Genomic DNA, 15807 nt, shown 5'->3' on the forward strand with positions numbered 1-15807 from the left:
CACGCATGGCCTCCCGTCAGCTGTCCGGCTTCTCTCTATTGTGCTGGTGAAACTGATCCACATCCAGGATAAAGAAAGTCAGGTCGTCCTCTCCTCCCTGTATCAATCATCCCGCTCCCTGATAGGAATGTTGAGCATTGCAAAAATCCCTGTTGCACATATCCTGAGCTTAAACCTGCTATTTTCACCGTCTTTCTCCAGGTATTTGTCAAGAATGTAAGATTAAAAGCTTTCAAAGGTTTTTCCTTTTGATTCTTTTTGCTCCATCTCTTCTCTTCATCCCATGATGCACCAGTTTGTCTTGGCCAAAGCGTGAGATACTTGCAGCAGGAATGTGAACGCCCTACCTTCACAAGCTATTGTCTAAATATGGCATCTGATTTTTCTTGGGTTTCTCCGACCGACCGAACATAGCACCTCAGTGTGATGAGACATTCGACTCTGCTGCACCAAAAAATGCAGGAGCAGCTCCTGGCGTTGGGTGATGTTGTAACAAGTTCCTGCGACTTGTTTGCTCCAGCAGTGAAACGGTTTCTCCTCCTCTGTGCAGGATGAGGTTTGTGACTCAGTCCGAGGTGAGACTCTTCACTCCTCGGGAGCTGCAGCTTCTCAGACGTCATGAAGGGCGCCGATTGAGAAATATTAGTAACACAGTGTTCTTATCGTCCTCCTCTGTGGCGATGACCACACAGCGAGCGCAGCGCTGAACAGGAACAAAGTGTGTTTAACAAAAATCACCTGCTCCCAATTTCTCAACATCTTTTAGCATCTCACAGCATAAAAAAAATGTTAGTCCGTTTCCACCATAGACTGTGGATTTATCATTGTACGGGTTTGAAGCCAATATACCGCTGTCTCAGGTGCCACCATTGTAGCAGTTTGGAGCCAGATTCTGCGCAAGGAATTCTGGGAGAATCTGAGTGGAGCTGGGTGACAAAAATAATCTATTTTTTTTTTCTTTTGAGGGTCTAATCACTTCTTAACTCTACCTCCCGACATATTTTGAGATCCCCGAAAAAAATACACGAGAAAGGCAGCTGTCAATCATCGTTAAACGTTACGTAAAGCCTCGTTTTTAATCTCGAATAACTAATGAAAACGAAACTTTTCAGAAAAAAAGGACTTGGATACAAGACAGCCGAATAATATCTTCAAATCACCACAACAATCGGGCGTGAGAAACATTTCTACGAGGTGTATTCATTTTCTAAAGTTTGACCACAGCCCATCTGGAATGACTGGAAAGCCGTATTTTTTTAACCTATACTGCAGCCAGCCACCAGGGGGAGCAGTTTTTGTGGAGACCTCACTTCGAGCCGAGCAAACGGACGTCCATCTTTTTTACAGTCTATGGTTTCCATCAAGTGGTCCGGTACGGGTCAGGTACAGATCGAATCATTAAAGCCTGATCCTGTTTGCGCTTCCCCAAATCCGACTAAGAACAAAAAACATGACATGGCAGGATGAAGGCAAGTGATTGGTGATTGATTGGTTTAGTCTGGCACCCCAACAGAAGGGTCCCAAAAAGTGGGACGGTACAGGTCGGTAATTCAGGGACCTGTCCCTGTTTTAGTCAAAGGAAGCCCCACAAAATATGTGCTGTATTGAGACAAACTGAACTAAACTACTTGGTGGAAACGGGGCCTATGATAAGATTTCATGGTAAAACATGAAAGACATTGTTTACGTTCAGTACAGTTACATAAAGCCTAAAAAAAATCACCTCTAAGTGTCTTTGAGTATCTTTAAGAAGTGCTTTATTAATTTGATTTTTTTTATCATTAGGATTAAGAAATCAGACTATGAGCTTAGTCAAACTGAGATCAGACTATTAAGATGTATGTAAACAGCTTTAGCCTCATTTTCACCAAGCAGTTCAGTTCGTCTCGGCACGGCACGTATTTTACGGTGCTTCCACTGACTAATCCTGGGACAGTACCCCAAATAACCAAGTCTTTTTGGCACCCTTCCTTAGGGGTGCCAGACTAAACTGATCCAATCCTGGAAGGTGGAGCTACAACTCCATTGGTTGATTGGTCAAAGAATCGTCACCAACTGTCTGACAGCGGCTGTATTTCTCCTGGAGGTTGCTCGTTGGATTTATTAGCAGGGTACACTGTGTCGCGCTGCTATGGCGTCACACTATTATGTTACTGATGCGGCTGTTGGCATCCAGCTTACACGCCGCCTACCACTAGGGGGCAGGGTTTGCTGTGAAAACGCAAACAGGACCAGGCTTAACTGAGCCAACTGGTATCAAACCATACTGATCTAAACTGGACTGCTTGGTGGAAACGTCGGCTTTAGTCAGACCAAGAACGGACTGAACATGGCTTGATTGACACACTCAGATAATTAAGTTGGACTTGGTAGGTTTTGGTACGTCTTAGTATATATTGTGCTAATATATATGGTCTCAGCCATTGTCGGCAGAATGATGTTTCCTCTTTAGGTGAACTGAAACTGATTCTCTATGCACTCAGTTTCGTGTCTCAATATGGACACAGCTCCACCTATTGATGTGGAGGGAGATTTTCATGGCCAGAACACAGACAAGACCAGATTTCTCAATGTGACTTTACAATCAAGCTTTGACCATAGTCCGACCACTGCTTGCATGTAGACATACTGAATGTTGGAGTGTTACAGCAGCTCTGAAAAAAAATATTTTGTATTTTCAATTTAAATATTACCCAACAGTCCTTGTCTTTGAGTTCTTTGATGTGTTTGACCGTGAAGAGGTATCGACTATGAACCATGGCGTTACGATATGCTCAGGGATATTTTAAGATGCAGCAACTCAAAAGCATCAAACCTTATACCACATCAGATAAACAGACAAAGGGACTTCCAGAGTGAAAACCTTGATATTGGCTAACTTATTTAATGTTTCAGTGATGGCTCTGAATTTCTCAATCTGTGCTTTTCTAACATTTCAATATCAAAAAACTTGACATCTTGCAAGCAAACATCGGTGACACTTCACTTTAGAGGTCCACATATTTCATCACACTGAGGTAAAAATTAGACAAAGTTTTTTCTTATTTCTTTAAAATTAGCACCTAACTTCTTTAAAATAATGTCCAAATTTACTGTCACAAGTCACGATTAGTAGGTTATTGTTTTTTCCAGTGTCTTTGAAATTTACTCCAAATTGGATCAGGTAAGCAGGTGACAATTAGCAAATAATTTATTTGAAATTAAATCACAATCCACCACAAACTGTTTTCAGAAGTATCCCAACATTTCTACTCTTTCCAGAGAAACAGGTGATGCATAGCTGCTTAGTTCTTGAAAACAGAAGTTAGGTTCAATTTCCCAATAAGCAGTTGATAGTTAGCTATTTATTTAATTTCACCAAGTTCTTTAGTACCCAGTTTGTTGATCTGCATAATTAAGATCAAATGCAAAATGATTAGGGCTTTAATGTTTTACATGAAACAACTGAAGGCTTCAGATGTGATATTCACCAAGAGTGGGGTTGTAATTTGGCCTTACCTGATTGTGATAGACACTGCGAGTACAGGCGCACTGCAAAACAGAATCTGGCCAGAACTTATGTGCTAATTTTCATCAAATGCTCAGGAAATTTTGGGGGTAATTTCAAAGAAATAAGACAAAACTTTGTCTAATTATTACCTAAGTGTGATGAAATTTGCGGAGCTCTGAAGTAAAGTGTTACTCAAACACCTGCCAATTTAGCACTGGTCGCTAGCACTCGATGTCTGCTGTTTGCAGTTGGAAAAGTTGCTTGTTGTCATATTTTAAAATGCTTTTGGTCTAAGATGGGAACAGTGGATTGGGCAGGGAGCTAGGAGGAAAGCGGGAAGATGAGCAGAAAGTCGCTCATTTTTGGGACTGTAGTCTCTGTACATGGGGCGCCACTTAGCTGCTAAGCTAATCGAGCACTCTATCAATCATGCTCTTTTAAAGTGTTGTTCGTTATATAGCTCTTATTGCAAAATATTAGCAATGAAAGCAGTATCAGGTAACCTAAACAGTCAATAAATCCAAAACAATGAGCTAAAAGATCCTAAAATGACCCCGTAGTGGAAACTTCTACAACTTATTTCTCAAGTCAGTGATTCAGATTTTATTAAGAAGTTTTGGTTAAAAGTTTAGTTCAACTAAGGGTTTAATTGGAGGAGTTTTTCCCTGTGTTTAAATATGAGATGAATGTCTCTGTTTTTAGTTGTGTTTACTGTTGGAGAGCATGTCCCGTCCTCTGAGCCCCGCTGACTCCTGCCTCTCCGTCTCTTTCTATTTAAAACCTCCCTCCGGTCCCTGGTCGGGGGCTCAGGCTGGGCACACTGATCCTGGGTGTATGAGCGGAAGGGAGGAGCCGGTGCCGGTGGTGGCAGAGGACAGAGAAGAAAGGCAGGGCGAGGGAACAGAGGAGAAGACCCAGGGCTGGTGGAGCTCAGAGCAGGGCTGTTTAATCTCTGCAGGAGCGTCAGATGGCTTTGACAGAGCGCAGGCACCAATTAGGCCGCCAGATTAGGGGGGCTTTGTACTTCTGAAAGCTTCTGGATGGACCTTTTTTCTCCTTCCTGTTGGGTTTATATCTTTACTGGGACTCCTCACCCTTCCTTCACCTTATCCCTCTGTCCTTCCCACCTTTCCTCCCTCCTCCTGTCCTCCTCTCCTCCTCCAGCCCTGAGACCTGCTCCTTAAAATCCATGATTATAACTGACTAGACATTGAGAGGAGTGGATTAATAAGGCAGATCCTCATTGCGTGGATGTTTATTGGGGTCCTGGGTGCCTGCTGGCATGGAAACGGAGCCGAGCTGCAGGAGTGGGAGGGAGTCCTGCTGCAGTCTGCAGAATGTGACGGTAGAGTACCAAAGAGAGACGTTTACACTGAAAGCTGAGCAACTTTATTGCATCTGAACTTTTATTTTTAGCGAGGACTTGCAGCAGCATTGTATCTACTAAATTCAGCTTGTATAACAGGGATTTTTAAAGGGACAGCGTCTCATTTCTGCACATGTAGTCGTTGTGTTTACGTGAAAGCAGCATTCCCAGTTGTGCACACACATTTACAGACACGCTGCTCCTCCTGAGCGCGTGGAAACAATGACAGGAAGTACATTAGTAGGACTCCATTGTATCTCCCCATACATCCTCGCTTCCTGAGCCGACAGCGGGTGGGGTGACCGGCCCCAGAAGAGCACCCTGGTGCCACCCGGCCCCATGGTGAGGCGGGGTGAGGGCGAGGAAAGGGAGGGGTGGTCAGATCTGTCTGGGTTGTAATCCTGCAGCCTTCTGCCGCCTGTCGCCGCGGCCGCACGGCTCTGAGGTCTGGAAGTGTCCCAGTTCCTGACCTGTCGTCTGTGTCGTTGCCTCATTTCCTTTGGGAGGAATTTGGATTATGTAACCGTGGGCTGGTCTCAGGTCAGCGCACGAGGTGAAAAACTAACTTTAAGTCAATTAGTCGTCGTCCCACTGAGGGGGACAGATGGTGAGAGGTGGGAGTCTGAGACCTCAGGAATGCTGGTGGCAGACTCTGTGCTCATTTCACTGTGGCAGGAACAACAGCGAGGTTCAGCTGAAACGTTTTTACTGTGGGACTGCCTTAGAAATATTCCTGTATTTAAATACAGTTTCACATAATTCTGCTGTTTCTAAAGTTAGTTTTACTGTAATAGTTTAAACTCACAACAAACTGCTGTGAAACTGTCGTTTTACTGTAAATAACTCAGCAACTCCTGGACTCACTGTTTTAAGCTTTAGGTGCAATAATTACCATCTGTGCAATATTCAAAACTTATGTTCCTATTTTAGTATCATATTCTCAGTAAATTCTCATACTTATATTTTATATGTGTTTATTATATTTGGATATATATCTTTTTCCCACTTTCTTGTATTTGTCTATTTTTTTAATTCTTAAATCTTATAATTTGATATTTATTACTTTTTGATTTTAACACTTTTTAAAGGAGTAGCAGAGACTATGAAGCATTTTCCCTGCAGGATTCAATGTTTTTTTTCTTTTTTATTGTTTATTTATTTTATTTATTTTTTCTTTTTTTTCTTTTTTTTTGGTGTTTTATTACTTTTCTTAAACAAGTGGAAAGTAACTTCCCGATAAAACATAGATGAACAAGATCTTTGTACAAATACAAATAAAAGTAAATTTGGAATAATAGTAGGAAAAAAATGAAATAAACTAAAACTAAAAAAAATAAATAAATTAAATATGATAAAATAAGAAAAAATAAAAAAATAAAACATTGAGAAAAAAAAGCATAAAATTGCACTTTCAAGGATTTGAAATATACATTGCTCTAGACATTAACTACTGTATTGGCAATCAATCAGTTCTTTTTTATTTATTTATCTATTAATTTATTAATTTATTTATTTTTCTTTTTTTTTCTTTTTTTTTGGTGTTTTATTACTTTTTCTTAAACAAGTGGAGAGTAACTTCCCTATAAAACATAAATGAACAATATCTTTGTACAAATACAAATAAAAGTATATTTGGAACAATAGTAGGAAAAAAATGAAATAAACTAAAACTAAAAAAAAAATAATAATTTAATAAAATAAAATAAGATAAAATAAAGAAATAAAAAATTGAGAAAAAAAAGCATAAAATTACACTTTCAAGGATTTGAAATATACATTTCTCTAGACATAAACTACTGTATTGGCAATCAATAATGTAGTCCTGATTCAGAATAACTGCAAAAAAGCTACGAAAGAGAAATTTCTGCAGCAAATTATTGAAAAAAAAAAAAAGATTTCCAAGACAAATATGTTTTCTAGAGTAAAATTCAGGGTTACCAAATCAATACACTGTGTTATCATCATGTCAACCTCAGCTGTTAGTATTTTACTATAAAAGCAACTATTTTTTAAGAGCATTTGTCGCTGAATTAATTCTGTACCAGAGATGCTTAAAATGTGAAGAAGGTTATTTGCAATTAGGGCTGGGCCTTTAATCAGAAAATAATCGAAACCAACAGTTAGAGTTTCTAACTGATGTAAAACTGGAGTGTTGATTGTTTTGATACTTATCCCCTTATTATTCTCTCTAAATATGATTTTTTTTCTCCAAAACATTTCCATTCTAGTGGATGTGCATATTCAATTCTGTTGCTCCAATAAATCCCTGAATTGTTCATTAGTATGTTCATGTCAGTTACTTGTTTAGGGAAGAGTGCCTTTCAAATTTGAAACAATATGGCCATTGGTATCGGTGCTGAACAGTTCCAATTTTCCAGTACTTTTGTGTTTCATTATGTAGTTGTTTATATATATTGATGTTTTCAATGATGAAATCTCAAAGTTTTTCAGTTTAAAAAAATGTATTTCTCAGTTGATAAATTTGCAGTGCTGTGTTCAAGTCCAGCATGGAAAATCAACTACTCTTCCACTCTCTCACAGTCACAATAATGAGTTTAGGTACTGAAACATGGTACTCTTTGATTTTATGTGAATTGGAACTCAGACAGAATTAGGTTGGTACCCATAAAAGAACTTAATTTTGTACCCATCCCTAAACTTGTTTCATAATTACAGAATAAACTCAGCTGAGAGTTGGGTAACGGTGAATTAACCAAAATCAAAGTAGACAGTTCAGCTAATCAGGCTTTTGTTTTTGCCTATAATTGTGCAGCTTTATTTGTAATGTAAGTGTTTTGGGACTTCATCCTTTAACTTGTTGTTCAGCCATTTGTAGGAGCACTTTTTTAGTCATTATATCTCATTAAAAAGAGGCTAAACTGAGTAAAACGTGGTTGGAGCATCGCTACAGCTCTTAAATTTTAAAAATGAAACATGAAATGAACCATACACAATGATTTGTTAGAAAAACAAAACAACAAAACTAGAGGTCGACCGATATGGGTTTTTTGGGGGCCGATGCCGATGCCGATGCTTTCCAAATTTGGGCTGCCGATGCCGATATGCATAGCCGATTTTTCCAATTTGATATTCAGGCCGATTGTTAAATAAATATATATTTATCACATTTTTGTGAAACGCAGCAATTTCTGAGCAACTAAAAGAAATCTATTACAACAAGTCGTGTCCAGTCCTCTGAACATTTATTCAGCTTTCAAAACAATGAAATATTTTGTCTGAGTAAACACACAATGTAACAAGCAGTAGTAAACATTCACACTCTTCTTAAAATGTCAAAAAAAAAAATTAAACTTATTAATATGATTTGAACAAAAGTATGTAATGTATCCAAGTGGTTCCACAAGTTTGAGGTGCTCATCTTTTTTGTGCCTGATCAAAAATTGCGTCATTTTATACAACGGATCAAAAATCGGCTTTTTAAAAGAAAATACGGCCGATGGCTGATAGAGACAAATGTCCAAATATTGGCCCGATATATCGGTCTACCTCTAAACAAAACTGTACAAAGAAACAGACAATGACATCAGGAGATGTGCAGAAAGGGCCAAAAAACAAACATTGGGGCTTGTTGAGTGGCTTTCCGAGGGACAAGAACGAAATTTACTCATGTGTACACACAAATACACAAATGTAGTTTATCAAGAGTTAAACAGCTTGAAATAGCTGCTCTTATTTTTTGTGGTCTTAAGTGGAAGTTAAAAGGTGAAAAGGAGTAAAACTTAAAGGGTTAATCCATCAAAAGTTGCTTCTTTTCTTTTTTTTTTAAAGATGCACTTTATAAACACCTCAGACTAACTTTTTCCTCCTTTGCCCCTCTGTGTCTCTGTTTCAGGTCTGCCACCACCCAGACTGCCAAGACCTGAATAGCAAAAGCCCCCTCCACCTGTGTGAGTCATGTGACTCACGCTGCCATTCAGAGAACACTGACAACATGCACTTTGACCGGCACCCCCGATTCGACTTACAACCTCAGGGTAAGATGTTGACCTGGAGTCGTCCCGCTCTCTGGTGGTGATGTCATAGCCATGAGCTCATCTCAGGATCTCAGTGTGTTCATAAACATCAGGGACGCTGTCGTAAGCGTCTAAATAAGGAAAGAAATGCTCCAAACAGCTTCTTTTCCACTATTAGTCAAGAGAAAATTATACAAACATGACGATGATAGTTCAACATCTACTCAATTTGATTCACATTTTGACTAAATTTAACCTCATAGGAGGAATTGGTTTGATGTTTTTCAGGCCAAACTAAGAGGTTTTACTGTTTTAAAGTGATTTATTCTCTGACTTAACTTACAATCTTCACACGACAGATCTTGCAGCTCTTTTTCTCTCACTTTTGGACGTAGAAAGGTAAGGAGGACATTTGCCTCCTCAATGTGGTGCACAAATCTCCTCAGCGCATAAAGAAAAACCTGCACGGATTGCTTAATTTAAGGGTGTGAAACTTAATTGGTGATAATCACTGAGATTTCTGCCGTCACAACAAATCAGAGGAGGTGAACTGGAGTGTTTTCGTGTTTCTGAAAGGCTTTAAAAATCTGGTCATGCTGGATGAAACGACTCAGAGTCCAAGAAAAGATGATGGTGTTGGATTTTTTGATGCTTTGTGGTCACAACGAACAAAATCTGGTTTTCCTCCTCTGGAATGTGATGAAGTAGAAATCTCTAACTTTAAAAAATGAAAGAAATGAAATAAAAAGATCTGCTTCTTCCTAATTTGGCTGTCACAAACATCCAAAGCTGAGCTTAAAGATGCCTCAGTTGTGATCTAATGGAAGGACTGACCGCCGTGTTTTCCTGACCTTTAGCCTCCATCCTGGCTCGGAACGTGTCCACGCGCTCCTGTCCCCCTCGCACCAGCCCCCCCTCTGACCTGGAGGAAGAGGATGAGGGGAGCAGCGACCGCGGGTGAGTAAACGCCGTCTCACACCCCGGCTTGTGTTCCTGGAGTCCTGACTGAGGATAACTTGAACGTGCGCTCATGTTTCCACAGGGAGCGTAAAACAGGGGGGATGAAGCTGGCGAAGAAGAAGCCGAGGAGACGACACACGGATGTAAGTAGCCAGACAGACACATGAGCCGCGTTGTGCAACATGAAAAGTCTCCCCCGTGTTGCAACAGTTTCATTTCTGTTCCTGGAAAGAGCCGACGGCGGACGTGTTCAAACTCAGGCCACAGGTCCTGAGTTTCTGTCAAGGTCACAAACGAACCAAAGTCTGCAGAAACTGAAATCTTACTAAGTTTTTTTTGTCTTATTATGAGTAGAATTTGTCTTTTTATACTCAATATGATCCACATTTAACTGAACAGTCTAGAAAAATGTCTTCTTTGAATTTATTTAAGGACTAAAATGAGGTCTGAATTGCTTGAAACAAGTACAAAAATCTGCCAAAGAAACAAGAAAAATTAGCTCAAAAATTTTCTAAAATTAGAATTATGTCATAATACAAGAAACTTTTCTCTTGTTCCAATTCAGACCTCATTTTTGTCTTTAAATAACTTAAAACAAGACATTTTTCTGGACTGATCAGGTTAATGTTGCTCATATTGAGTCTAAAAAGGCATTTTCTACAAAAATAAGACAAACACACTTGAAAAGATTTCAGTTTTTGCAGCAAAATCTGTTTCTTGGGGTGTCACACTGCTGAAACTGAAATCGTATCAAGTGTTTTTATCTTATTTCAAGTAAAAACTGTCTTGTTATACATGATATGAGCTACATTCACTTGACCAGTCCAGAAAAAAAGTATTATTTTAAGTTTTTTAAAGACAAAAATTAAGTCTAAGTTGCTTGTAAAAGTAGAAAAGTTCCGCCAATGGAACAAGAAAAATTTGCTCAAAAATTTGCTCAAAACTAAAGAAAAATGCCTTTATACAAGTAACTTTTTTTTTACCTTGTTACAAACAATTCAGACCTCATTTTTGTACTTAAAAAAAGTTGAAATAAGTCATTTTTCTGGTCTGGTCAGGTGAATGTTGCTCATATTAAGTCAAAAAATACTTTTTCTGCTGAAAAAAAGACAAAAAAACACTTGAAAAGATTTCAGTTTTTTGCAGTGCACTAAATTACTTCTCAACTGTGCATACTCTGCAAAAAACTGAAATCTTACCACGTGTTTTTGTCATATTTGAAGTAGAAATTGTCTTATCATACTCAATATAAGCAACATTTGACTTATAAGTCCAGAAAAATGTCTTATTTTATTTATTTAAAGGCAAAATGAGGTCTGAATTGCTTGTAACAAGTACAAAAGTCTGCCAAATGAACAAGAAAAATAAGCTCGAAAATTTTCTTAAAACTAAAATAAAGTTTTACTACAAGAAACTTTTCTCTTGTTTCATTGTCAGATTTTTTTAAACTTTTTCCAAGTAATTCAGACCTCATTTTTGTCTTAAAATAAGTTGAAAAGTGACATTTTTCTGGACTGGTCAGGTAAATGTGGCTCATATTGAGTCTAAAAAGACATTTTCTACTGAAAATAAGACAAAAACACTTGAAAAGATTTCAGTTTTTTCAGTGAAGTGTGTTTCTTGGGATGTCACACTGATGAAACTGAAATCTTATCAAGTGTTATTGTCTTCTTTTAAGTAAAAATTGTCTTGTTATACTTGATATGAGCCACATTCACCTGACCAGACCAGAAAAATGTCTTATTTTAAGTTATTTAAAGACAAAAATGAGGTCAAAGTTGCTTTTAAAGGGTAGAAAAATTCCGATTCAAAAACACTTGATAAGATTTCAGTTTTTTGCAGTGCACTAAATTATTTCTGGACTGTGCATACTCTGCAAAAAACTGAAATCTTACCACGTGTTTTTGTCTTATTTTCCATAGAAAATGTTTTTTTTCAGACTTAATATGAGCCACATTCACCTGACCAGACCAGAAAAAAAATCTTGTTTCAAGTTATTTAAAGACAAAATGAGGTTTGAATTGCTTGTAAGAAGTTAAAAAAAATCTGCCTAGAACAAGAGAAAAGTTACTTGTATTAAGACAAAGTCTAGTTTCAAGCACATTTTCTTGCAATTTTTTCTTGTTCCAAAGGCAGATTTTTTTACTGTTTATAAGCAATTTAGACCTTATTTTTATTTTTAAATAGCTTGAAACAAGACATTTTTTGGACTGATAAGTTTAATGTGACTCCTATTAAGTATAATCTGACAATTTTTACTTTATATAAGTGGAAACAGTTGTTAAGGTTTCAGTTTTCTCCAGTGTAGGCTGATTGTATGAAGCTGAATCTCTGCACATTGTGCAGAAACTCAACATCTCTTCCAGTTGATGTCTTTAAGTGAGTTTTTTATCATGATGAGAAAATTTGAGTGTTCAAAAAAAAAAAAAAAAAACAATTTAAAGACAAAAATGAGGTCTGAATTGCTTGTAACTAGTAAAAAAAAATCTACCAATGGTACAAGAAAAAATTACTTGTATTAAGACATTTTTTCTTCTTGGATTGGCAGGTTTTTTTTAGTCGTCATAATAAATTCAGACCTAATTTTTGTCCTTAAATAACTTGAAATAAGACATTTTTCTGGACTGGATAAGTTTTATGTGGCTTATATTGAGTATAACAAGACAATTTTTAAGTAAGTACGGTGTAGTGTGTGATGCTGCACGGTGCTCATGCTTTGAATTAGGAGTCAGATCCAGATTCTGATCCTGCCATAAAAACATCCTGGTATATGGTTTCCATATCGCCCCCTAATGGAGAACATGTTCCTTGGTTGGACACAGAGCTTGCTGATGTGAATGTGAATCCATAAGAAGACGATGACAGCATCATCAGTTATTTTCAGCCCATTGCTGCTCTTCATGTGGCCGTGCAGTGAGGAGGAGCCCCCCTGTGGATCCTCTGAGAGCTGCTCCACCTGTGTAAACTCACTGTGTCTGTCCCCCCTCTGCAGGACCCCAGCAAGGAGTGCTTCAGCCTCAAGTTTGATCTCAACGTGGACATCAACACCGAGATCGTCCCTGCCATGAAAAAGAAAACCCTGAGGTAAGAGAAGAAGAAGAAGGAGGAGGAGGAGAAGGAGGAGGGTTTGGAGGAGGACTGATGTATCATGTCGTCTGTGATTGCTACAGGGAAGTTCTGGGTCCAGTCTTCGAGAGGAACGGCATCGAGCTGTCCCGGGTCGACCTGTTCCTGGATCAGTCCAACACGCCGCTGTCTCTGAACTTCGAGGCGTACCGTTTCGGAGGACACTACCTCAAAGTCAAAGGTACAAACACGCTGAGAGTCGTAAACAGATTTCAGCGCAGACTGGCTGAGCCCCACCCGGCAATTATCACCCATCCTCAGTCAGTCTGTGAGTCTGTGAGTCACTCAGGGAGACCGGCAAAACCTCGGGTCCTCCTCAGACAGACAAAACAATATAATGCTCATAAAAGCTGCACCTAAGATTACATTTAAACACTTTTCAAGAGGTTTTCATTCACACAAACAGCTGTGAGGCAGACTGCAGCACTCAACCAGATCTGAACTATGAGATATCAAACAGGATACGCTCTTTGAGTGACAGCTGTGAAGATCTCTGAGAGGATTTTTTAATCATGTTGATCATTTTGAACGATTTCTGTCTGTAAATCCCGCTCATTCTCCCTGAAGTGTCCTTTATCTCAGGGGTTCAGAAACTTTTTTAGACCATAAACCACTTTCAGGTTAGACTTTTTTCCAATGACCCCTTCAAAACCACAACAATGATTAGCTCGATAGTAATACTTTGTAAACTTTGAGGAAGTGTTATCTCTGAGCAGTGGTGTGCACAGAGGGGGGGAAAGGGGGGCAGTCAGCCCCCCCTTGTGGTTAAATCACACTTAACTGCCGTCATGGCTGGTTAAAATGTGATAAACTGCCCTCTTTAAGAAGCTATGAGGAGGATCTGTTTTGATTGCACTCCGTCGCCACCTTGTGGCCTGGAGTCTCCACACACTGTCGTAAATTACTTTTAGTGAAGTGTGTGTTTGTTTTGGAATTAAATGGAGATCAGATCAAAACAAATTTTCTATGTTCAAGACAACTTTTACTGGGTGATAAGGGACTTTGTAGTGATACAGTTTGAAATGTGACAGCAAGCTAACGTTGTAGCAGCTGGCTCTAGGTTAGCCCGGTGCTCTAACCTATCTGTAGGCTAACATGACAACAAGTAAACACTGTCAGTTTGTAAGTAGTTTAGTAGCTTTTTATATTTAGCTCAACTGGCGGCCCACTGCTCTAAGACATGTCTGTAATGTGTAACATTAATAAATCCTGGTTAGCTATGTCCTGCCAGTCATCTACCAATCAGAGCTAACGTAACCTCACTCTTCATTTTATTGATAGACTCTCAAGTTTGAACAGACCACTGCAGAATAACTGCTGACTGTGGGTTGGAGGCAACATTATCACAAACAGTTTAGCCCCTGTGCTTTTTAGGCTCTTTTATTTATTTATTTATTAAACTTAGAGGACAAAACTTTCTTACCATGTGTGCAGATAGAAAAGAGCTGACTTCAAATAACTTGAAATAAGATATTTTTCTGGACTGGTCAGGTGAATGTGGCTCATATCAAGTATAATAAGACAATTTTTACTTAAAATAAGACAAAAACACTTGATAAGATTTCAGTTTTTTTCGGTGTGTTTGTTAGTTTGTGTCCTGCTTTGAATAATTCCCTCCATCGTTCGTTTGTAACAATATTTGCTTCCAGTTCTCATTTATCTTTAACCTCTGGGTTGTTGTCTTCAGATTCATGTTGTAATTAGGGATGGGTACTGGATAAGGTGCTTTTATAGGTACCAACTGAATTCTTCTTAAGCCACGTTTCCACCAAGCAGTCCGGTTTGGTTCAGTACAGTTTGATACAGTTAAGCCTGATCCCGTTTGCGTTTCCACAGCAAAACTGTGCCCTCTCGTGGTAGGTGGCGTGTAAGCTGGATGCTGAAAGCTGCAGCTGTTAAACAATAGCGTGACGCCGTAGCAGCGCGACACAATTAACCCCACTAATAAATCCAACAAAGAAGAAAAACATGACACTAAACAAAGAGCATGGATGGAAAAGACATACAGCATTTCATCCTCTCTGTGATCAGCATGTAGCTCTTTGATACGAAGCGCAATCAAGCTTTGTTTCAGAGAAGTCTGTGTGTCGCACAGGAAGTGAGGATTCTTTTGACCAATTAGCAGTCTGCAGTGTTGTTGCTCCACCTTCTGAGAGCGGATCGGTTCAGTCTGGCACCCAAATGAAAGGGTCCCAAAAAGTGGGACGGCTCGTCTCGGTTATTTGGGGATCTGTCCCGGGATAAGTCAGTGGAAACACCACAAAATGTGCGCCATACTAAGTGGAACTGAACCGGTCTGCTTGGTGGAAACGCGGCTAATGAGTGGAGGATTTTCCATGCCGGACATGAACACAACATAATAAGGTTTTATATTGAAGAATAAATATGTTAAATTAAAAATGAATTTATATTTTTTACCACATAAACACAAAAAAGTACCGAAAATTGGTACTGTTGGAACTGATACTGATTGGCAGGTACCAGGAATCGGCACCGAATCATTTCAGATGTGAAAGGATCCCACCCCGAGTTGCAATGCTACATAAATAATTAAGATAACAATTTTATCCTAATTTTTTCCAAAGGACAGAAGCGCTTCTTCTGATTTGGATTGTCTTTGTTGCATGTTGCATCACTTTTAATGCTTACAAATAAATAAACATCCGTTTTCTGACTATTTTACCATCACAAGTTGAAAGTTGAATCTAAAGCTTCATCACGTGACTCTTAACGTCCTTAAAAAAAAAGTATTAAATGTGGTTTAATTCAAGGCAAAGTTTGTGATGGAGCCTGAAAACAAACAAAAAAATAATGAGTGTAATTTAAAGGGCGTGGTGCTTTAATGTGAAGTAATTTAACACCCTGAAAACAAAAGCTCTCACGTGAGATGT

At 38.8% G+C, this 15807-nt stretch overlaps 1 protein-coding gene across 5 annotated transcripts in view; it reads left to right on the plus strand.

Moving 5' to 3' along the window:
• plekhg5b (pleckstrin homology domain containing, family G (with RhoGef domain) member 5b) overlaps positions 1–15807 on the plus strand; it is a 119505-nt gene that overhangs the window by 71315 nt on the left and 32383 nt on the right. For all 5 annotated transcript variants that reach the window (XM_074681735.1, XM_074681734.1, XM_074681738.1 and 2 more), the window contains 5 exons: positions 8710–8851; positions 9688–9787; positions 9873–9933; positions 12783–12874; positions 12961–13097. In XM_074681735.1, the coding sequence (XP_074537836.1) occupies positions 8710–8851; positions 9688–9787; positions 9873–9933; positions 12783–12874; positions 12961–13097 (532 nt within the window). The remainder of the gene's footprint in view (positions 1–8709; positions 8852–9687; positions 9788–9872; positions 9934–12782; positions 12875–12960; positions 13098–15807) is intronic.

Source organism: Halichoeres trimaculatus, unplaced genomic scaffold (assembly GCF_033239565.1).
Source record: "Halichoeres trimaculatus isolate MK-OKI-2021-1 unplaced genomic scaffold, fHalTri1.1 fHalTri1_scaffold_11, whole genome shotgun sequence".
Classification (NCBI taxonomy): Eukaryota; Metazoa; Chordata; class Actinopteri; order Labriformes; family Labridae; genus Halichoeres; species Halichoeres trimaculatus.